Raw genomic sequence first — 22,810 nt, forward strand, 5'->3', positions numbered from 1 at the left:
ATAGATTTCCCATATCTAACTGGTAACCTCATTCTCGAGTCTATCTCTACCCCTAGAGTATCAAGACCCTTCTTGTGTCTTTATAGTGAGGGTTTTGCCAGGAGCGCAACTTTCACTGGGGACATGTCCCCCCCCCCGTTTTATAATTGCAATGTGACACAAAACGAGGCAACGTTGTACTTTAGGCCCATGCGGAAGCCTCCGAGCAGTCGGGTAGGCTGTTTGGAGTGTTCATCCTAAATGATCATTTACAAAATATGTTTATATCCCCCCCCCACTTCTAAAACCAAAGTAGCACCCCGGGGTTTTGCTGTGTGTGTGCCGACATAATGATGCTATAATCTAGTGACCAGATAATGAAACAAAATATGCAATCATATGGCTAGTGTGTAAATGAGCGTGTCAGACCATGGCCTGCCCTGCAGGGGTTTGGGATTAGTCCTGAGGTTGTTTTGATATTCCCTGGATGAGTGTTAGTTTCAACAATTTAATTTTCTCAGAACAAGACCAATAACTGACAGGACTGCCATCCAGCTGTCATGTTTGACCCACTTTAAAACCTAAGGAAGGATGAACTGTTACAGCACTAGTCTAGAAGAGGATGAACTGATACAATCCTTGTGCATAGTCTTCAACCGACAGATGACAAAACTGACATCAGTGGCTGGAGAGTACTGAATCCGTCCCCATCAGCACCCAAATGGCTGTAGTTGCACATTAGAAGCGATATATGTCACCATAAGTGGATGCACATTACAAATGATGGGAATCCCTTCAAGTTTAGCCTACCTGACGTTGAGAGTGATAGTGGGGATTTCTGACAAAGGAAAACTGAGTTTACTCTACTACTTATCGTGCACAAGCCGTTTCCTCTCATTACAACGTGCCCATAGGTATGTCCTATGATCTGCTTTTGGGTCAGTGGAGGAGTACGATCGTCCGGACATGGCTCCTCGGGGCGCTTCTTGCCTCCAACCTAATGTCTGAGCGGCAGGTGTCGAGGAAGCAGCAGGTAAAGGTATCGCTGCCGACCTGTAATTTAATTCACAGCCCTGATCTTTACATTTCTTCTCTCTATTAGTTCAACCATTTTCTTTAATGCACAGCCCAGTGCGATGTCCACTTTTTTGCAGGTTATTCGAAGAAAAAACGTCAGAACCAATGCATACAAATATACCGGTATTGTTTACAATTACTATAAAAAGGAACCAATGAATTTGCTGGCTGAATACAGATAAATAAATGTGCCGATATAACAGGTTTAACTTCCCTCTACGCCCCCGGTATAGGGAGAAGGGCCTGGAGTTCATTGAACCAATTACAATAAGTTGGGCAAATCCAATGTAACAAATGAAACATCAAATAAATTGGACACAACTTGCTTCAAAAGATGCATTACCTCATATTAGGGGAAGGATCTTTAAGTATTAATCATAAAGGCAAAGAAAACATACAGTAAGATTAATGTCATCAACCCAAGAATTACTGACAGTGGTGTTGCTTTATTCTCCATCACACAATAAGATGTTCACAGGTCAACAAAATGAACTTACTTTACATACACAGAAATTGATGCAGACCATTTGGGCATATTAGGTTCTATCGCCAAATAAAATAAATGTACTAATTCATTTTGTCCACACATACAGACGTATGATGATCAGTTACATTTACAAAACACCTACCTGTACAAACACATTTGTGAAAGAGTGAGAAAACAGGAGGGAGGGTTTAAGGACAAAGAAATGTACAAACTACAACAAATACCAAAGAGCCTATTATTAGTTTCCCGAAAAGCTAAACAAAGCTCCATAATCATATAAAAACTTAACTACACATCTCATCACTACAACAGTGTTCAACATATTTAAAAAGGTGATTTAGTCTAAACATTAAATGACTGGAGCAAGAGGAAAACCAAGGCACTGTTTTCAACATTGGAACCCCCAATTAGCATGATGTATTGACCTTCACTAAACACAGCACGGAAACCCACCTGGACCAAGTTGATTTGAGCCTGTTGTTTTATTATTTATTTGTAAATTATAAAACAAATTGCCAAATCACTAAGGCTACTAGATATAAAGGTGGATGTGCCCCACCGTGGACCCTGCACTGTAGGAGGCTGGCAGTGTGGTCCAGTAGGAACACTATATTAGAAGACCCACGACCACTGCAACCCTGCTGCCAGGAGACGAGAGGGAAATTAATTAGTTAGAATCCATAGAAATATAATTAAACAGATGTCTGTTCTCGTAATTCTATTTCTATGGAACCGTCAGCCTTTGAGGCCCTCCTTACTCAGGTCCTGGAAAACAGCAGTCTGCAGGGCCTTCAGTCTCAGAGCTATCTGCATAGTTTGAAATGAAGCATGCCCGTCAAATATCTCCCATCTTTTTGTTAGCTAGTTCATTCAACTGTGATATAAACCTGAAGTGCTGAGGCTACAGATGAATAATTTCCATCAGTGATATTGATCTGCTGACTGAAGGGTATGGCTGGTAGGCCAAAGCCAAACAGTCAGGTAAGTCACAGGACAAAGAGAAGGATTTAACAGTTACCGCCAGTAGAAGATGCAGAGCTAAATAAATAAACCTCAAAACACCAGAGAGACAGGACTCTTCAGTGTGCATTTAGTATTTCAATTATGATTAGTAAGGCTGCTGTGTTTTAAAATGCCCATGAAACCAAAACGGCACACCTATTCCCTACCTATTGCACTAGTTTCAACCAAATCACCATGAGCCCAGGTCAAAAGTAGTGCACAATATACAGTAGGGAATATGGTGCCATTTCAGACACAGCCATGGAGGTCACGCTATGCAGCAGTTGTCCAGGGGGGATGCTGCCTGACATGGAGGTCACGCTATGCAGCAGTTGTCCAGGGGGGATGCTGCCTGACATGGAGGTCACGCTATGCAGCAGTTGTCCAGGGGGGATGCTGTCTGACATGGAGGTCACGCTATGCAGCAGTTGTCCAGGGGGGATGCTGTCTGACATGGAGGTCACGCTATGCAGCAGTTGTCCAGGGGGGATGCTGTCTGACATGGAGGTCACGCTATGCAGCAGTTGTCCAGGGGGATGCTGTCTGACATGGAGGGATGCAGCAGTTGTCCAGGGGGGATGCTGTCTGACATGGAGGTCACGCTATGCAGCAGTTGTCCAGGGGGATGCTGTCTGACATGGAGGTCACGCTATGCAGCAGTTGTCCAGGGGGGATGCTGCCTGACACTAGAAGAACGTTGCCAGACAGAGTTCAGCATGTTGCCAGGCTAAACGTCTTCACTAGTGTCAAAAAACTTGCAGCAGCATCAAAATGGAATATATTTGCATAAATATACATCAACAGCAGGACAGGGTTTTCAGTTTGAAAGAAAGGGTAAATAATACTGTGTAGGTCAGAAAAACAGTCCTTTACTTCATAACATTATAAATAAAATCAGAGTATGTTTTCTTCTTTAACTCTCCCTTCCTGGTTGCATGCAGGTAGGCATCTTGGGTCCATACAGAGGGTAGGAAGATGGAAGGGAGAAACGGAAAGGGCAGCCAGTCCACCGGGTCTGATGAGTAGAGTAGAAAGGTCTGGGAGTTGACTCAGGAGGTCTGGGATGAAGAGGATGTGTTTGGAGGAAGGGAAGGCGGTGTTTCAGGAGGTGGACATGGAGAACACGGTTCTTATGGAGGACTGGGGGGATCGTGACGACTGACTGGTTTTACCGCTGCAGACACAGGGGGAGACAGAGACATAAAAAGGACATTTAGTAATAAACCGACGGACCAAAACAAAACTGAAAAAGGATACTGTCACTGATCCACAAAGCACAACAATTGGTTAAGACAACAGGTAAAAAATAAAAATAAAAAGAGTAAGTATTAACAAGAGGTTATGAGACTGTGGTGCCATCAGTAGACAATCAATGTATTTTGCATGTCTACTTTCAATAACTTGGGCAACATTCTTGAGCACTTATGCTGATAAAACTCCAAAGGGTCATTGGTTGTGTGAGCGTGATCCTCTGGGCTGTGAACTACGAGCCCTGGCTGGTTGTGGGTGAAGAGGATCACTGGTGCCCCTATAACTAGGCCTACTCAAACGACTCTGTGATTGAGCCTGGGGCCCGTCTGGTCCTACTGGACTGACTTGGGAGAGAGAGGGGAGCTGCTGTAAGGCACATTGGGGTTGGAGAAGATCTTGTGGACACCACCTCTGAAGAATTTGATTTGTAAACAACGTTTTGTTGTTTTCTATGAACAGAAACCTCCAAGGTTGGCTTCAACACTGGCTTAACAGTGCCTTGTGGGTCTAATACGTTGACAGAAGGGATAAAGAGAGACCTGGAAGTGGCCAGATTCTCTATCGATCTGGAATAGGAAGACTTTACTCTGGAGGCAGAGGACGAGGAGCACAAAGTGTGATTGGTGAAAAAGGTATCTTCATGATTAGGGCCTGAAGCCCATCTGGCACCCCTTACAAGAGCCCTCCCAAAGACTACGCTATCCAGGGAGCTGGAAGAACCTCTACAGGAGTCAGACTGGGTGTCATCCTGTTCCTCCCAAGGACTCAACCCTGCTCGGAACACATCAGTGACACTACGACTTCTAATGAACGTGGCATCCCTGGGGAGCTTGGCTGCTCTGCATGGTCGGGGAGTGGTACGGGTAGAGGAGGAAGGGGTATATATAGGAGGAAGAGGGTCAGGATGGAAGGAGGTAGTGGTGGAGGAAGACCGGGTTCTTACAGGGCTGGTGTGGAGGCTGTGGGTAAGGGCTCGGAAGTGGTGGCTGGCGGTGCTGGACACACTGTTGGTGAGGACTGGGCTGGAGCGGGGACTGTTCCTGCTCCGTACGGGGCTGTTGCGCCGGGGGCTTCGGCCCGTTTTGGTGCCCAGCTCCTTGGCCCTGACGCGGCGAGGGCTGTTGCCGAGGCCGTGGGGGGACATAGGGGCCTCCAGGTCCTCCAGGCGCTGGGTCAGGGCCAGCTTCTGCTGGATGGCCATGCGGAGCAGGGAGTTCAGGGTCTTCTTCTCATCCTCAGCCGCTGCTAGCTGCCTCTGCATCTCGTCCAGCTGGGTGACATACTGGTCACACCTGGAGACACATGCATGTTAGAGCAACACAATCACACACATTTAGTAGACATGTTAGACAGATAAAAGTTATACAAACTGTACACACATAGAAAACATTATCTGAATAATGTACTGCTCATCATCTCAACAGCTATGACAAACAAACACACAGAGGAAGATGACAGCCATTTATGAGACAAGACAGACAGTAAGATCACATGGGACAAACCCAAGAGAAGAGAGAAACCCAAGAAAATACAAAGAAAGCAACATTTCATTTCTGAATTTGTTGAATAATAATTTGAGTTTGAGGCACTCTATATTACCACATGATGGCACCATTACAAAACATTTCCCAAATCAAATTTCAGTCAGGGTCTCTGGCCGTAGCAGCAGACTGTAGGCTTCTGCCACACCCTGCATTATAGGGCCTTTCAAACACCAGGCTTAATCAAATGGCAGCTCATTTAATGCCTAGTGAAGAGACAGAGCTTAATGTCTTTCCAGGGGGAAAAAAGCATATTCAGAGAAAATACTCCTTTCCTTGAAAGCCCTTCTGAGCTTGCAGTACTGAACAATCGCTAAATTAACACCCCTCTAATAGTAACACACAGATACATTAAAAACAACACATACACATGTGGAAACACTACAGTAACAGTAGCTACAGTATTCAATACCGTACAGAACTGTGCAAGCAATGACAGACGATCACAAATAACAAATGCCTTTGTCCCACCACACACTAGTTCAGGACATACATGCAAACACTGAAAAACACATCTGCCTGCCAACTAACAGTGTATCACACGTGACGCAGGCTCTGCACAGGTTAACTCGGTCTCAGTCCACTCTTGGTTGCTAGCAGCTTTCCCAACAGAGACTGTTGGAGGCGGGGTAGAGGGGGAGAAGGGGCCATTGCGTGGAGAGTCTCCCTGACCCGATGGACAGGTCGGTCCAGGCTGAGGCTCCAAACAGAGCAGTAGCACGTGAGTGCTAACCTGCACGTGAGGAGAGGGATTGTGGCGGACTGCAGAGGGGTAATCTGATTAGATGACACTGTAGTGGCGGAAGCTCTAGCATGCATCCCAAATAGCACCCTCTTCCCTACTTAGTGCACTATTTTTGACCAGGGGCCTTAGGGCTCTGCTCAAAAGTAGAGCACCATTTAGGGAACGGGTTCCATTTGGGTCGCAGCCAAGCTCTAGTCTACCATGTCATGGAATGTCTGACTGTCTCATCTAAACATGAGCCACAGGAGCACAAACATGACGATTAGCTGCTTAAAGATGGAGAACAATTAGTTCCACTGGAGTGTCTACTGTCAGGTGTAGATCTGCTCACAGCAGCAGAGGGAAGCTAGTCTGTGGATGTGCAGCTGGGTAGAAAATAGGCCTGTAACGCTAATCTCAGAGTAAGCCTAACAGGAATTTGGACATCATGCAATATGTATATTTTTGATTGCAGCACATCACCAATTGACACACACAACTGAAATCCTTTTTGTGTGTGTTTCCTCAGACTTGAAATACAGTGTATTCACTTGTGATGCTGATTTCTGTTTTTAAATTGTTAAACAAATAGAGGTTACTGCACTCCTCCAACTCAGGTCTCTAGATTGCTGTTATTCTTGGTGATTGGGAATATAAAAAAGGACAGTATATAAATGACTGTACCGGCTGGCGAACATCACCCTCAGTGAGGAGAAGGTGGCAGCGTCCTCCTTCAGGGCCTTAAGCTCGTTCCTCAGCTTCACCATGGTCTCAGACACCATGCTCTTCTCTGTCTCGTACTTGGTCTTCAGGTTGCTCAGAGCCAACTCTGCTGTCTGGAATAGAAACATTAGGATTCATTGTTACAGCTGGGGAAAATACATCAAGTACATAACAGATGGCAAAGTTGACCTCTCATCTGTTAGTGCAACGCACATTTAAAAAAAAATGGCAGATGGGACATATTTTTAGCAATGAAAATATCAACCCTTTATTTAAACAGAAACAAGAAATACAGCATCGACCCTGTCAAAGCAAATTACAAACAATTAACTGGTAAATATCTTCATTCTAAAGTTTACTGTAAGTCGCTCTGGAGTGTCTGGTAAATGACTACAATGTAAATAACGGCCATATTTACATAACTGTGCTAGAAGGGAACAAAGGTTAACCACACATGTTTTATGATAGTAATTTATTAAAACATCATAGTTCTGAATCTGTCTGAATCTTTGTGGCAGTAGAATAGAAGAGCACCAGACATCTGAATTCAGAGGCTAACCCGTGACAGAGACGCTCGCCTAATCGAGCAGAGATTAGCCTTAGAGTTTGTGTGTGTGTGTGAGACAGCGGGAAGGAGAGAAGAGAGCGAGAGAAGGGGTTGACAGAAGAAGGTCAGCCAGGGCTGGAGGCGTACAGAGTAGAGAGGGGGAGGAAGGAGAAGTGTACTGGAAGATCTCTGAGGAAGACGTCATCATACTCCCTCTCTGACTCAGTCTACACTCAGACCGTCCAATCATGTCTCACTCACCCCTTCCCCCCTCTTTTTAGGGAATATCATTTGTTTTTCATTGAAAAATAAATATAGATCGCAAACAAATATGAGACAATTGAACGAGGAACATCCCCTCCAGGCAGACTGATGGTTCTAGCAGTCAGAAGACAGACCTTACTGGTGTGGCTATGGGTCAGATACCCAAGGCTTTCTTGACAAGCCAAGAAAACAGAACAGGATAAACAAAATAGAGAGAAAGACCAGAGGAAAAGTCTGATTGAATGTTCAGTTGTTATCGAGTCAGGACATTATCTAGTGACTCTGGTCTGAGGATTACAGGTCATGGACACGTCAGGCTGAGAGTCAGTCAGCCCCAGACCCTCAATGAAAAAATAGATTAAACTTATTTTCAAGACAAAAATAGAACTACACATCATTGATGACCATTTGGTAAGACCAATTACGATAGTCACGTCGGTACATCTTGTTACACAGTAAGTGACCCATCTGAGTCTGATGGTTGTGTGTGTATGTGTGCGTGTTCAACTTGACGTGTCCATTGCAAGACCTTGTTTGTTGTTGTACATTACCTGTTTGTTGGCTTTGAGGACAGTCCTGAGAGTGGCAATCTGTTCTCTCTTGGTGCTGAGGAGAGACTTGAGCTTCAGCACCTCCTCCGTGAGGGCCTCACTTTCCAGCTCCCCTCCACAGCTGATCCCTCCCGAATAGGGCAGCGTGCCCCGGTGGCGACACAGGTCCACCGCCACCTGAGGGAAACAGGCATGACGAGTGCTTATTGCCTTAGTGATGTTATTCAGCATACTTTCAGTTTCACTGACATGATGGAGCACTCAGGAAACACCTGTGTCTGAATAGGTCTTTCCACCGAACTAAAGCAATGTAAAAATGATCCAAAATATCTCTCATGTAGTATTATTAGTCTACTATACTACAGTTCCCAGATATCTACTTCCCAAATAATACCAAGCGCCAGACATTCTGCTTAACAGCTTTCTGAAAGAAGCCAAATAATACATTCTGTACCGTGGGACCAGAATTCAGCACGGCATACTATGACAACCTCTTAAGGATCCAACCCTTGTTTTCAATTTTTGCCTAAAATGACATACCCAAATCTAACTGCATATAGCTCAGGACCTGAAGCAAGGATATGCATATTCTTGTACCATTTGAAAGGAAACATTTTGTGGAAATGTGAAATGAATGTAGGAGACTATAACACATTAGATCTGGTAAAAGATAAAAAGAAACGTGTGTTTATTAAATGAACTCTCCATTAAATATGTATGTTTAGTGGAAGACAACATGGCGGCGGCACTCGTACCTGGAGGTGTTTGATTTGGCAGCGGATGACAGCCACCAGGTTACGTACGTTGGAGGGGTCCCTGAAGTCCAGCGTGGGGGAGCCAGGGCAGACTGGGGCGGGGGAGGAGCAGCGTGTCGAGGGGGAGTTGTCACGGGAGTCCTGGGGAGTACCAGGCCTACTGTCTCCATCCCCTCCGTGCACTGCTTTCGCAAACAACTCGTTGGAGCGGCGCTTGTTACGTCCGTGATGGGGGTGCAGGTGGTTGGACCTCCCTCCGCTCCCCCCTGACTGCCCCCTGGCCCCGTCGCGGTAGTAGTCCAGGGTGACGCGTTTGGGCGTGAGGTTGTTGCACACACAGATGTGGTGGTAGAGGTTGGCCAGCTCCTCAGAGAAGGCCAGCAGCTCCTCCTGTGCCACGCTGAGATGACCCTCAGAATCAGTAGCCACTTTCCTCGTCGCTCCGATCTCCTTCTCCAGCTCGCTGATGCGCTCCTGGTCCTGCCGGCTGGACTTGATGCACTGGCGGATCTTCTCAGCCAGCTCATGGGCCTCTCCCCTCCATCGCTCCTTCTCCTGCCGGCAGCGCTGCTCCAGGGCCGAGTAACGTTTCCCTGCCTGAGACAGCTCCTCACGCAGCTTCAGCAGCTCCTCGCCGGCCGCCTTCATCCGAGCCTCCAACACCTCAGCGCTCTTTACGTCCAGCTCATAGTCGTAGTCATCCGCACCATTCTCCAGGGTCCTGCTGCTGCTGTCCCCCCGGTCACCTGCTGCCTTCCCCTGGGGCAGGATGTGTTTCTGCAGCTGTACGGCCTCCAGCTGCTGGGTCAGGGAGCCCACCTTGTCCTCCTGCTCACTAAAGGCCTGCTGGGACAGCTCCAACTGCCTCTGGAGGTCCTGGACAGTGTTGGCCAGACCAGTCTTATCCCGCTCAGCCTAGAGAAAGAGAGGAACAGAAAAAAGGACTGCTAAATATACACTACCGGTCCAAACTTTTAGAACACCTACTCATTCAAGGGTTTTTATTTTTCCTATTTTCTACATTGTATAATAATAGTGAAGACATCAAAAAATAACATATGGAATTATGTAGGAAGCAAAAACCTGTTCAACAAAATCAAAATATATTTTATATTTGAGATTCTTTAAATAGCCCCCCTTTGCCTTGATGACAGCTTTGCACAGTCTTGGCATTCTCTCAACCAGCTTCACATGGAATGCTTTTCCAACAGTCTTGAAGGAGTTCCCACACATGCTGAGCACTTGTTGGCTGGTTGAGAGACTCATCCCAAACCATCTGAAATTGGTTGAGGTCGGGGGATTGTGGCGGCCAGGTCATCTGATGCAGCATGCCATCACTCTCCTTCTCGGTCAAATAGCCCTTACACACCCTGGAGGTGTATTGGGTCATTGTCCTGTTGAAAACCAAATGATAGTCCCACTAAGCCCAAACCAGATGGGATGGCATATCGCTGCAGAATGCTGTGGTAGCCATGCTGGTTAAGTTTGCCTTGAATTCTAAATAAATCACAGACTGTCACCAGCAAAGCACCCCAACACCATCACACCTCCTCTTCCATGCTTCACAGTGGGAAATACACATGCAGAGATCATCCGTACACCCACACCTCATCTTACAAAGACAAGGGGGTTAGAACAAAAAAATTGCAATTTGAACTCCAGGCCAAAGGACAAATTTCCACCGGTCTAATGTCCATTGCTCACGTTTCTTGGCCCAAGCAAGTCTCTTCTTCTTATTGGTGTCCTTTAGTAGTGGTTTCTTTGCAGCAATTCCAACATGAAGGACTGATCCACACAGTCTCCTCTGAACAGCTGATGTTGAGATGTCTCTTCTTGAACTCTGAAGCATTTATTTGGGCTGCAATTTCTGAGGCTGGTAACTCTAATGAACTTATCCTCTGCCGCAGAGGTAAGTTTGGGTCTTCCTTTCCTATGGCGGTCCTCATGAGAGCCAGTTTCATCATAGCGCTTGATGGTTTTTGCGAATGCACTTGAAGAAACTTTCAAAGTTCTTGACATTTTCTGGATTGACTGACCTTCATGTCTTAAAGTAATGGACTGTCGTTTCTCTTTGCTTATTTGAGCCGTTCTTGCCATAATATGGACTTGGTCTTTTACCAAATAGGGATATCTTCTGTATACCACCCCTACCTTGTCACAACACAACTGATTGGCTCAAACACCAAGGAAAGAAATTCCACAAATTAACTTAATGCACACCTGTTAATTTAAATGCATTCCAGATGACTACCTCATGAAGCTGGTTGAGAGAATGCCAAGAGTGTACAAAGCTGTCATCAAGGCAAAGGGTGGCTATTTGATGAATCACAAATATAAATTTGTTTAACACTTTTTTGGTTACTATATGATTCCTCCAGATGTTATTTCATAGTTTTGATGTCTTCACTATAATATAGAAAACAGTAAAAATAAAGAAAAACCCTTGAATGAGTAGGTGTTCTAAAACGTTTGACTGGTAGTGTATAACAGAATGAATTACATATTTTCCAGCTTTTAAAAGTGCCACTTTGTTCCAAAACCATTGCTTAAAACAGGTATTTGCTTCATAGATTGCTAAATGTATAGCAAAACATGGCATTTTTCATTTCGAGTTTCCTGACAGATTATTTACTGTACTGTACCAAGAATTCAGGCGACTGCACAGAACAACACATTCAGCACTAGACAAGTGATGTCAGTTATATATTTCAGCAGGTTGATATTTCTTCTCAGCGAGACAAGAGATATTCTCTTAGACTGTTAACATACATTTCGCCCTGGAGTGCCTTTTCATTCAACTAATTTATTATTCATGTAGTGGAGCAGCACTGGCTCAACCCACTCAAGTACTCTTATAACACCTAATGGGCCTGTGTTGAGCAACAGCAATACCAAGCCCCAGCTAAGTGCATTATACATTTACACAGTGCTGGACTTGAGCAGGAACTCACTGGAACGTACCGGCACCTCACATTTTCTAGTGCTCGAGTCCCTGCACCTCTTACAGAATATTAGCTCAAATGCATTGCACATAAAATATAAACAATACTGGCACTCAAAATGAGTGCAAGCACCTATTTCAGTACAAGTCAAGCATGGCATTTACTTACATAATGGAAATAGTAGACCAACGGCAACAAGAGTTCTGAGCAGAGCTATAGGAACGTGTAGGAAAGACTGAGCAGAGCTATAGGAACGTGTAGGAAAGACTAAGCAGAGCTATAGGAACGTGTAGGAAAGACTGAGCAGAGCTATAGGAACGTGTAGGAAAGACTGAGCAGAGCTATAGGAACGTGTAGGAAAGACTGAGCAGAGCTATAGGAACGTGTAGGAAAGACTGAGCAGAGCTATAGGAACGTGTAGGAAAGTGCCAATTTAATGTGCAATACGGTCTTTGTTGAGCCATTTGAACCTTTACTGTCAGTAGCGTCACGAGAGAGACTCATTGAGTGATCCAATTCTATTTGTAGCAGGATGTGGTCTATAGGCGGAAACAGCAAACATAGCAGGCCTGCCTCTCAGTCATGCAAAGCTAACCTGCCTGAAACCTTCATAATCTCATAGAAAGTACAAGCCCAAAGGACAAGTAGCAGAATTAGAGCAGAGCTACATCTAGGCACTGACACGTGGTCTACAGGCCATGTCTGTTTCAATGTGGTTGCATTTAAACAATTCTTCACTGAAAGAAAATGTAAACAGATGATTCCTTGAAGTGAGTTAGTATACATTACATAATCATTATACATAATGATCATTATACATTATACATAATCATTATAATTATAATAATCAATGAACATAATCATTATAATTCCCTTCTCCCAGCTGCCAATCGTCATGCTCAGAAGCACCTCTCACTCACAAGGCTCTCTCAAATATCTACATTCTTATTAGCCAATGTTCGTCACGTGATCCTTCTCACAGGCATCACAGCTCCGAAGCAGGCTACAAGTGAAGACAGATATCGGGACACAACTGCACGCATCCCTCTTATTGAACTCCTAGGTGCATATTGAAGATGTTAGAAACTGTCCACGTGTACTTTGTCAGCCAACAAGATGAGTAGGCCTAACGAACAGCAAAAGCACAATTTTCTGGAATATTCAAGATGTTTAAAGGCACAGTCAACTTCGTGTAAGTAAACTTCTGACCCACTGGAATTGTGATACAGTGAATTATAAGTTAAATAATCTGTCTGTAAACAATTGTTGTTAAAATGTACTTGTGTCATGCACAAAGTACATGTCCTAACCGACTTGCCAAAACTATAGTTTGTTAACAAGAAATGTGTGGAGTGGTTGAAAAACGAGTTTTAATGACTCCATCCTAAGTGTATGTAAACTTCCAACTTCAACTCTATGTATGTATGGATCTATGTATGTATTTCTACACACACACACACACTTTCAAGCGCCTCCATGTCAGCATCGCTCTGGACATGACAGGCTATAGCCAATAATCATTGGCTATCACCTACACGAAGGCAAATTATTTATGTACATTAACGTACAGCATGTTTTTCTTAACCTCTTGAAACTAGGGGGCACTATTTTTATTTTTGGAAAAATAACGTTCCCAAAGTAAACTGCCTATTTCTCAGGACCAGATGCTAGAATATGCATATAATTGACAGCTTAGGATAGAAAACACTAAAGTTTCCAAAACTGTCAAAATATTGTCTGTGAGTATAACAGAACTGATACTGCAGGCGAAACCCTGAGGAAAATCCCATCAGGAAGTGCCTCTGATTTTGAAACCGTTGTCTTCCTATACACCCCTATTGGCCATTGAAAGGGATATCAACCAGATTCCTTTCCCTACGTATTCCCTAAGGTGTCTACAGCATTTTGACGTAGTTTCACGACTTTATGTTGAAGATTGAGCGTAAACGACTACATTGCGTAAGTGGCCAGCTGAGGGCTCTCAGAGTGATTCTTGCGTAAAAGACAGAGGTAGTTATTTTTCCTCTCGCTCCTACTGAAAAGCCAATTGTCCCGGTTGATATATTATCGAATAGATATTTGAAAAACACCTTTGAGGATTGATTATAAAAAAATGTTTGCCATGTTTCTGTCAATATTATGGATATAATTAGATTTTTGGGGGGCGTTGTCGTGACCGCTATTTCCGGTGGATTTCTGAACATAACGTGACAAACAAGCGGGGGTATTTTGGGTATAAAAATAATCTTTAAGGAACAAAAGGAACATTTGCTGTCTAACTGGGAGTCTCGTCAGTGAAAACATCCGAAGATCAAAGGTAAACGGTTGATTTGATTGCTTTTATGATTTTCGTGACCAAGCTTCCTGCTGCTAGCTGGACATAATGTTATGCTGGCTATAGATAAACTTACACATATGCTTGTCTTACTTTGGCTGTAAAGCATAATTTCAAAATCTGAGATGATGATTAACAAACGGCTAAGCAGTGTTTCACTATATTTCACTTGTGATTTCATGAATATGAATAATTTCTAGTAATATGTTTTGACCGTTGCGCTATGCTAATTAGTGTAGTTGATGACAATTCTCACCGATACGGGATAGGTATTTCCAAGAGGTTAAAAGAATAGCTAGTAAAGGGCCTAGGGCACTGCATCGCAGTGCTAACTTTGCCACCAGAGACTCTGGGTTCGCGCCGAGGCTCTGTCGCAGCCGGCCGCCACCGGGAGGTCCATGGGGCAACGCACAATTGTCCTAGCGTCGTCCGGGTTAGGGAGGGTTTGGCCGACAGGGATATCCTTGTCTCATCCCTTACTAGCGACTCCTGTGGCGGGCCGGGCGCAGTGCACGCTAACCAGGTGCACAGTGTTTCCTCCGACACATTGGTGTGGCTGGCTTCCGGGTTGGATGCGGGCTGTGTTAAGAAGCAGTGCGGCTTGGTTGGGTTGGATTTCGGTGGACGCATGGCTTTCGACCTTCATCTCTCCCGAGCCCGTACGGGCGTTGTAGCGATGAGACAAGATAGTAACTACTAACAATTGGATACCACAAAATTGGAGGAAAAGGGTTGGAAATTCAACAAAAAAATATCTAGTGTTTGTCAGTTTTCAAATAAATGTAATTGGCTATTTTGGTTAATGGCCTTGGTGCCCTAGTAGATGGCCTTTGCGTCCTGAAATATATATTTTTACCCTTATTTCACCAGGTAAGATGACTGAGAACACATTCATATTTACAGCAACGACCTGGGGGATATTTACAGGGTAGAGGAGGGTATGAGAGAGACAATTGGAAGCTGGGGATAATTAGATGGCCATGATGGTATAAGATTGGGAATTTAGCCAGGAGACCAGGGTTGACACCCGTACTCTTACAATAAGTGCCATGGGATCTTTAGTGACCATGAAATTCTAGACCTGCATATAGTAATTTAATGGAATCTCTGTGGATATGAGCCCATTGTGTACCTGCATGAGCTGCTGTTTGAGCTTCTGGCTGTCTGAGAGGTGCAGCTCACTGAGAAGGTCAGACACCAGGCCAGGGGCAGGCCTCAGGAACACATCACTGTTCCTGGGGGTGGAGAAGCGCTGGACGTGCCCGTTTGCCTTGGGGTTAGGATTAGTAGGAGCGCAACCAGACCCTGGGCCATTGTTGTAACCACTGTCCTGGTCGTGCTCCTGGTCCTCAGAGCTCCTCTGGCCCCCTCCGCTATCGCCACTGTCATCCAGCTGCTCCAGGTGCAGCTCCAGGTTGCCCACAGAGTCGAAGGGGTTGAGGGCCAGGGCCGATAGCTCCCTCCTCAGGCTGTTCTTCTGCTCCCGCTCCTCTTTCAGGGCCTCCAGGGCCTCGTCCAGTTGATGCTCAGCGATCTCCCTCAGCCGCGCCGCCTCCTCCAGCTGGGCCCTGAGAACCTCGTCCTGCTCCTCCTTGTGGGTGAGCTCCAGCTTCACCGCCTCAAACTCCACCTGCAGATGACAAACGAGCGGGCATGTGAGGACAGAATAGGCCTGAGTATGTTTACACTGTGTTAGTAGTGTTTTGAATGTTCCGGACAATAAAAGTGAATGTTATCTTGTAATGTCTGTTGGGTGGTACTGGACTAGGAATGTGTAACTGTAAAATGCATAGATTATTATTACTCTTGACCATAGAACATCAACAGGAATGTTCTACATCGATTACTTATGGCTGGCAGTTGGTAAAAATATATTTTTTTAAACTTTTGAATAATTGATCCGCACTACTTGGCCAACTCATGAGTAAAATGACAAACGAGTTAGCACAGTTTACGTCACATTTACAGTAGGCTTACGCGTGACCAGGATGAGAATCTTATCTCTCCTGATTGTTCACTGAGAAGTCCCACTGGAGCGATGCCATTGTCTCACATCAACTGAGATGACTCCACAAAAATGACTGTGTGTCAAGACAGATTGACAGGGGCAAACACAGTCAAGGCACTGTCAGCCAAACTCAGAACATACACCAGACAGTGTTCATGAACCACTGGGAAAGAACCCTCAGACACTAAACCCAGCAGGAGATGGAGACTCAAATGGACAGGAAGAATAGAAACCAACCCGACCACAGAATGATCTGGAACCTGCTATTGTCCATTGAGAAATAAACACATTTCTACTGTTTGGTATGACATGGCACATTTTTCAGCAGTTACACAAGGTTCTGAGTAAATCTGGGTATGCATTCCATGACCCTTTTTGGGAAGAGTAGGAGTATTCTGGCCCAAGTCCCAAACTGGCTGTTGATGGGAGACCAGGGTTTGTTCAGTAGGGCACACTGCGGTTAAACTTCATTCAATAGAAAACTACAATCATATTGGACAAGTTCAGCTATATCCTCAGTTTCAAAAAAAATTCTTCATACTGAACACGGCTCTGTGTTACCCGAGTGTTGATTACATAGAAATACAATGAATAGAATGGGCTTGGAAGCTCTAACCCAGTCAATTTGACTGGTAAACTCATGGGTACGCTCGCAATAGTCTGAGTCGATACTCATGTCATAATAAGGAATTCCCCTCGACCACGCCCACAAACATTCTTTCCCACTGACCCCCCAGTGTAAAAGAACCAACTTCGCAGTTCATTTTTGGTTATACAAAAATAACAAAACATGCCAAAATGCTGCTGTGTTGTTCCATGTACATGTAACCAGGTCAAAAATCCCACATAGGGAAATGGAGCCTGCAAAAAGAGCCCTGTGGCTGCAGGCAATTCAGCATGGGAGAGCAGGGACCCAGTGTCCAAGCAGACTACACATAGCTGTGTATGTGTGTGGAAAATATTTCAAATCACCGAAAAGCTCCTTCCATCAGCAAGGGCATTGAAGATGAAACGTGGCTGGGTCTTTCAGCATGACAATGATCCCAAACACACCGCCCGGGCAACGAAGGAGTGGCTTCGTAAGAAGCATTTCAAGGTCCTGGAGTGGCCTAGCCAGTCTCCAGATCTCAACCCCATAGAAAATCTTTGGAGGGAGTTGAAAGTCCGTGTTGCCCAGCAACAGCCCCAAAACATCACTGCTCTAGAGGAGATCTGCATGGAGGAATGGGCCAAAATACCAGAAACAGTGTGTGAAAACCTTGTGAAGACTTACAGAAAACGTTTGACCTCTGTCATTGCCAACAAAGTATTGAGAAACTTTTGTTATTGATCAAATACTTATTTTCCACCATAATTTGCAAATAAATTCATTAAAAATCGTACAATGTGATTTTCAGGATTTTTTTTCTAATTTTGTCTGTCATAGTTGAAGTGTACCTATGATGAAAATTACAGGCCTCTCATCTTTTTAAGTCAGAGAACTTGCACAGTTGGTGGTTGACTAAATACTTTTTTTCCCCGCTGTATGTACAGCAGATCCCCTTATTGTATTGGACACTTAACATTTACTTTTAGAGGCCATTCAATACAGTACTCATTAAAACAAAATCAGTTTAGGTCAAACGAGATTAGACTAATAAAGGAAATAGAGGAAGTAACAGTGCAGGTAGATGGTAATGGAAACTGTACTAGAGGCACAAAATAGGTTAGAGGAAAAACAAAGAAATGGAGGTACTTATTCAAGAACGATTAAGTGTCATTTGTTACAAAAATAAAGGAAATTGGATGGAAAATTGTAAAACGCACAACCGTTTATTTTATTTTTAATCTTCAACATAGAAATGCTACCAAAAATAATTTACAGAAACTCGTTAAATGGAGTCATTCATGAGTCACCATATTATAATTTTGAAAGAGGAAGCAAAATATTTTCTGCATGTTTTCTTTTCAAGTCTCCATTTCCACTGAATGATGTTAACTAAGGATTTCTTTCATAATAATAATGTAAAATGAACAAATTTACAGAAAGACCTGCGTGAAGGCCAACTTACAGAAGAGGAACTTATAAAATATTTTATTGCCCCAGTCTGAAAAAACACCTGGGCTTGATGGTATACCAGTATCAGACCTTTTTTGATGTTCTCAAAGATCCATTATTAGCATGTTTTAATTACTCCTATATAAATGGTAGACTTTCAGGTACTCAACCAGGTTTGATTTCATTACTACTAAAACAGGACCCAGGTGGTAAGTATAAAGATCCAGTCTACGCCTCTAACACGTCAATAATGTGATGCGAAAATCCTGGCGAAATGCATAGTGCACAGAATTAAAAAGGTTTTATCAGATATTGTTCATCCTGATCAGACAAGTTTTATTTACATGGACGATATATTGGAGATCATTTACATGAAAACAATTGAACATTATGAAATATCAAAGATTCCAGGACTGGTCTTCACAGCAGATTTTGAATAGGCGTTTGATAAAGTATGACTAGAATATATAAATGCCTGGATTACTTTAATTTCTGTGAATCTTTTATACAATAGGTTAAAGTTATGTACAGCAACCTCAGATGTAAAATAGTAAATAATGGTTACTTCTCAAAGTATTGAGCTTTTAAGAGGAGTAAAACAAGGCTGTCCGTTGTCTCCATATCTACTTATTATGGCCATTGAAATGCTAGCTATTAAAATTAGATAAAAACCAAACATCAAGGGGTCAGAAATCCAGGGGATAAAAACAAAAGTGTCAATGTATGCCGATGACAAGTGTTTTCTTAAGTCTGCAATCTGGATCCCTGCAGTCTCATTAAAGATCTTGATCACTTTTCTAGCCTCTCTGGACTAAAACCATATTACGTATGGATTGTAAAAAATTACAAATAAAAATAAAAAGTGTTTACACTACCTTGCAGTTTACCAATAAAATGGGCAGATGGTGAAGTAGACATACTTGGTATTCACATCTCAAAAATATAAATGAACTTACCACAATCAATTTCAATAGAAAGTTAGCAAAAATAGAAAGAATTCTGCAAAATAATATTTATTTTAATTTGGAATGCTAAGCCAGACAAATGTAACGTGCCTATTGATAATGAATATGAGTTTGGGGGGCTAAAATGTTTACATTTTAAAGCGTTAAACCTCTCACTAAAAGCTTCACTCATACATAAGTTACACTTAAACCCAAAATGGTTCCCAGTAGATTAAGGCTCATCCTTTTTTTATATTGCCATTTTGCCTTAATACAGATAGCTTCTCATTTCCAACTAATTGAAAATGAAATGTTGTTTAAAGTATTTCCCTTTCTTAAACAAGCTATACAAAGCTAGTTACAATTATTAAAAAAATATAAAACAAATATTACAACAAATGTTATGGTTAAACGCAAATATAATGATTAATATAAAATAAAATAAATTATGGAAAAAAAAAAATAATAATAATAATATTATATTTATTAATGATATTATGAATAGGATCAGAGGAGTTATGTCACATATGCAGCTATGGGAATATGTGCTCAATCCAAATTTACAAACAACTGATTGCAACATTACCAAAAAAAATGGAAGAGGCAAGTGTAAAAGGGAGAAGGCAGGGAACTTATTTGCCGGCCATATATTAAAGATACAAATTGGCCGAAAGGAATTGGCACAAATAGAAAAATATACCAGTTTCAGTTGAGGACAAAAATGGTGACAGCTGCGCCATACAGGTTGCAAAAAAATATATTCCCGATGATATTTCATGAACTGGTACAAAAAAACAACACTTGATTCAACACTTTTCCCCCCAAGTTTTTCTATTTCAATTATTATATAAAATTCGTGCCACCAACAGAATGCTAAATATATATATACACAGTGGGGAGAACAAGTATTTGATAACTTGCAAAATCGGCAGTGTTTCCTACTTACAAAACATGTAGAGGTTTGTAATTTTTTATCATAGGTACACTTCAACTGTGAGAGACGGAATCTAAAACAAAAATCCAGAAAATCTAAAATTGATTAAATACATTTTCCCCCTCAATCTACACACAATGCCTCATAATGACAAAGAGAAAACAGGTTTAGACATTTTTGAAAATGTATTACAAATTTTTTAAAAACAGAAAAACCTTATTTGAATAAGTTTTTCAGACCCTTTGCTATGAGACTCCAAATTGAGCTCAGGTGCATCCTGTTTCTATTGATCATCCTTGAGATATTTCTACTATTTCATTGGAGTCCACCTGTTGTAGATTCAATTGATTGGACATGATTTGGAAAGGCACACACCTGTCTACCTAAGATCCTGCAGTTGACAGTGCATGTCAGAGCAAAAATCAAGCTAGGAGGCCGGAGGAATTGTCCGTAGAGCTCAGAAACAGGATTTTGTTAAAGCACAGGTCTGGGGAAGGGTACCAAAAATGCTCTGCAGCTTTGAAGGTCCCTGAGAACACAGTGGCCTCCATCATTCTTAAAATGGAAGAAGTTTGGAACCACCAAGACTCTTCCTAGAGCTGGCCGCCCGGCCAAACTGAGCAATCAGGAGGAGGGCCTAGGTCAGGGTGGTGACCAAGAAGAACCAATGGTCACTCTGACAGAGCTCCAGAGTTCCTCTGTGGAGATGGTTGTTCTTCTGGAAGATTCTTCCATCTCTGCAGCACTCCACCACGCAGGTCGTTATGGTAGAGTGGCCAGATGGAAGCCACTCAGTAAAAGGCACATGACAGCCCACTTTCGTTTGCCGGAGTTTGCCGAAAGGCACCTAAAGGACTCTCAGACCATGAGAAACAAGATTCTCTGGTCTGACAAAACCAAGATTGAACTCTTTGGCATGAATGCCAAGCGACACGTCCGGAGGAAACCTGGCAACATCCCTACGGTGAAGCATGCTGGTGGAAGGATCATGCTGTGGGGATGTTTTTCAGCGAGAGGGAATCAGGATCAAGGGAAAGATGAATGGCGCAAAATACAGAGAGATCCTTGTTGAAAACCTGCTCCAGAGTGCTCAGGACCTCAGACTGGGGTGAAGACTCACCTTCCAATAGGACAATGACCCTAAGCACACAGTCAAGACAACGCAGGAGTGGCTTCGGGACAAGTCTCTGAATGTCCTTGAGTGGCCCAGCCAGAGCCCGGACTTGAACCCAATCTAACATCTCTGGAGAGACCTGAAAATAGCTTGACAGATCTTGAGTGGCTGCTGCCAACATACTGACTCAACTCCAGCTCACTTTAATAATGGAAATTGATGTAAAAAATGTATCACTAGCCACTTTAAACAATGCCACTTAATATAATGTTTACATACCCTACATTACTCATCTCATATGTATATACTGTACTCGATACCATCTACTGCATCTTGCCTATGCCTTTCTGTAACATCACTCATTCATATATCTTTATGTACATATTCTTTATCCCTTTACACTTGTGTGTATAAGGTAGTAGTTGTGGAATTGTTAGGTTAGATTACTCGTTGGTTATTACTGCATTGTCGGAACTAGAAGCACAAGCATTTCACTACACTCGCATTAACATCTGCTAACCATGTGTATGTGACAAATAACATTTGATTTGAGAAGAATGGGAAAAACTTCCCAAATACAGGTGTGCCAAGCTTTTAGTGACATTCCCAAGAAGACTCAAGGCTGTAATCGCTGCCAAAGATGCTTCAACAAAGTACTGAGTGAAGAGTCTGAATACTTATGTAAATGTGATATTTCAGTTGTAAATGTTTAATACATTTGCAAGTGTGTCTATAAACCTGTTTTTGCTTTGTCATTATGGGATATTGCGTGTAGATTGATGAGATAGATATATTTTTAAATCTATTTAAGAATAAGGCTGTAACGCAACAAAATGTGGGAAAAAGTCAAGGGGTGTGAATACTTTCCGAATGCACTGTACATACAGGCCTAATGAAAAATATAGTAACTTGTATTCAACAACAAACGCTTTCCATATCAAAGTGTAAGATTTTTTTTTTTAAGTTAACAGAGTATGAAATGGCAGGTCTGTAGTGCGTTCCGCCAGGCTGCGGTCCCCGGGCACGCAAAGCTCCACTATTAATTAGGCCTTGGCCTACATTTTTCTACAAGGAAATTGCTATACCTGGGCTATAACACAGCACAATGAGGAATGTATTATTGTTATCAAGTGAATACACAATTATTGTAAACTGAAGTGATTTAGGCTCATTTGAATAACCCCCGAAATAACTGCATATTTGGATCAGTTTGGATCTATTCCTCGACAGTTTAGAAGAACCAGAAAGGTACATTAGCAGGCCACTCATATGGTGTAGGCCTATTTCATCAGGATGCAGCACGGCAGTAAGACAGGAAAATATGGGCTTCTCCTTTAATGCTGTAGCCTATTTTAAATTTAGCAAGCAAGAGCAATCTCTCCTCCAATACGCTATTAGTAGGCTAAAGGAAATAAGTCGAAATAAGTGTCCAACAAGCTTTTGTAATCTGTCTTTTCCTGGGACTCCACAAGATTAAAAAGGAATAGTCGTTGCAGCAGAGAGGCCAGGTGCGTAATTGTGCAACAGAACAAAGACAGGATCGAGGTCTAGCCTATAGCGTAAGTAGAAGCATATGCATATTAGACCATAATTC

General features: G+C 42.9%; 1 protein-coding gene and 1 long non-coding RNA gene across 2 annotated transcripts in view; one reads left to right on the forward strand and one right to left on the reverse strand.

Moving 5' to 3' along the window:
* Positions 1–3,107: 3,107 nt before the first annotated feature.
* LOC115132322 (protein bicaudal D homolog 2-like) overlaps positions 3,108–22,810 on the reverse strand; it is a 30,866-nt gene continuing 11,163 nt past the window's right edge. The window contains exons 4-9 of the mRNA XM_029664866.2: positions 15,311–15,808; positions 8,902–9,816; positions 8,147–8,323; positions 6,746–6,897; positions 4,740–5,088; positions 3,108–3,719 (exon numbers count right to left, since the gene is read on the reverse strand). Coding sequence (XP_029520726.2) covers positions 3,714–3,719; positions 4,740–5,088; positions 6,746–6,897; positions 8,147–8,323; positions 8,902–9,816; positions 15,311–15,808 — 2,097 coding nt within the window. The 3' untranslated portion in view covers positions 3,108–3,713. The remainder of the gene's footprint in view (positions 3,720–4,739; positions 5,089–6,745; positions 6,898–8,146; positions 8,324–8,901; positions 9,817–15,310; positions 15,809–22,810) is intronic.
* LOC135572568 (uncharacterized) overlaps positions 12,805–22,810 on the forward strand; it is a 30,286-nt gene continuing 20,280 nt past the window's right edge. Inside the window, exons 1-2 of the long non-coding RNA XR_010464404.1 lie at positions 12,805–13,035; positions 15,677–15,854. This is a non-coding gene — a long non-coding RNA (uncharacterized LOC135572568). The remainder of the gene's footprint in view (positions 13,036–15,676; positions 15,855–22,810) is intronic.

The sequence above is a fragment of the Oncorhynchus nerka genome, linkage group LG7 (genome assembly GCF_034236695.1).
Source record: "Oncorhynchus nerka isolate Pitt River linkage group LG7, Oner_Uvic_2.0, whole genome shotgun sequence".
Lineage (NCBI taxonomy): Eukaryota > Metazoa > Chordata > Actinopteri > Salmoniformes > Salmonidae > Oncorhynchus > Oncorhynchus nerka.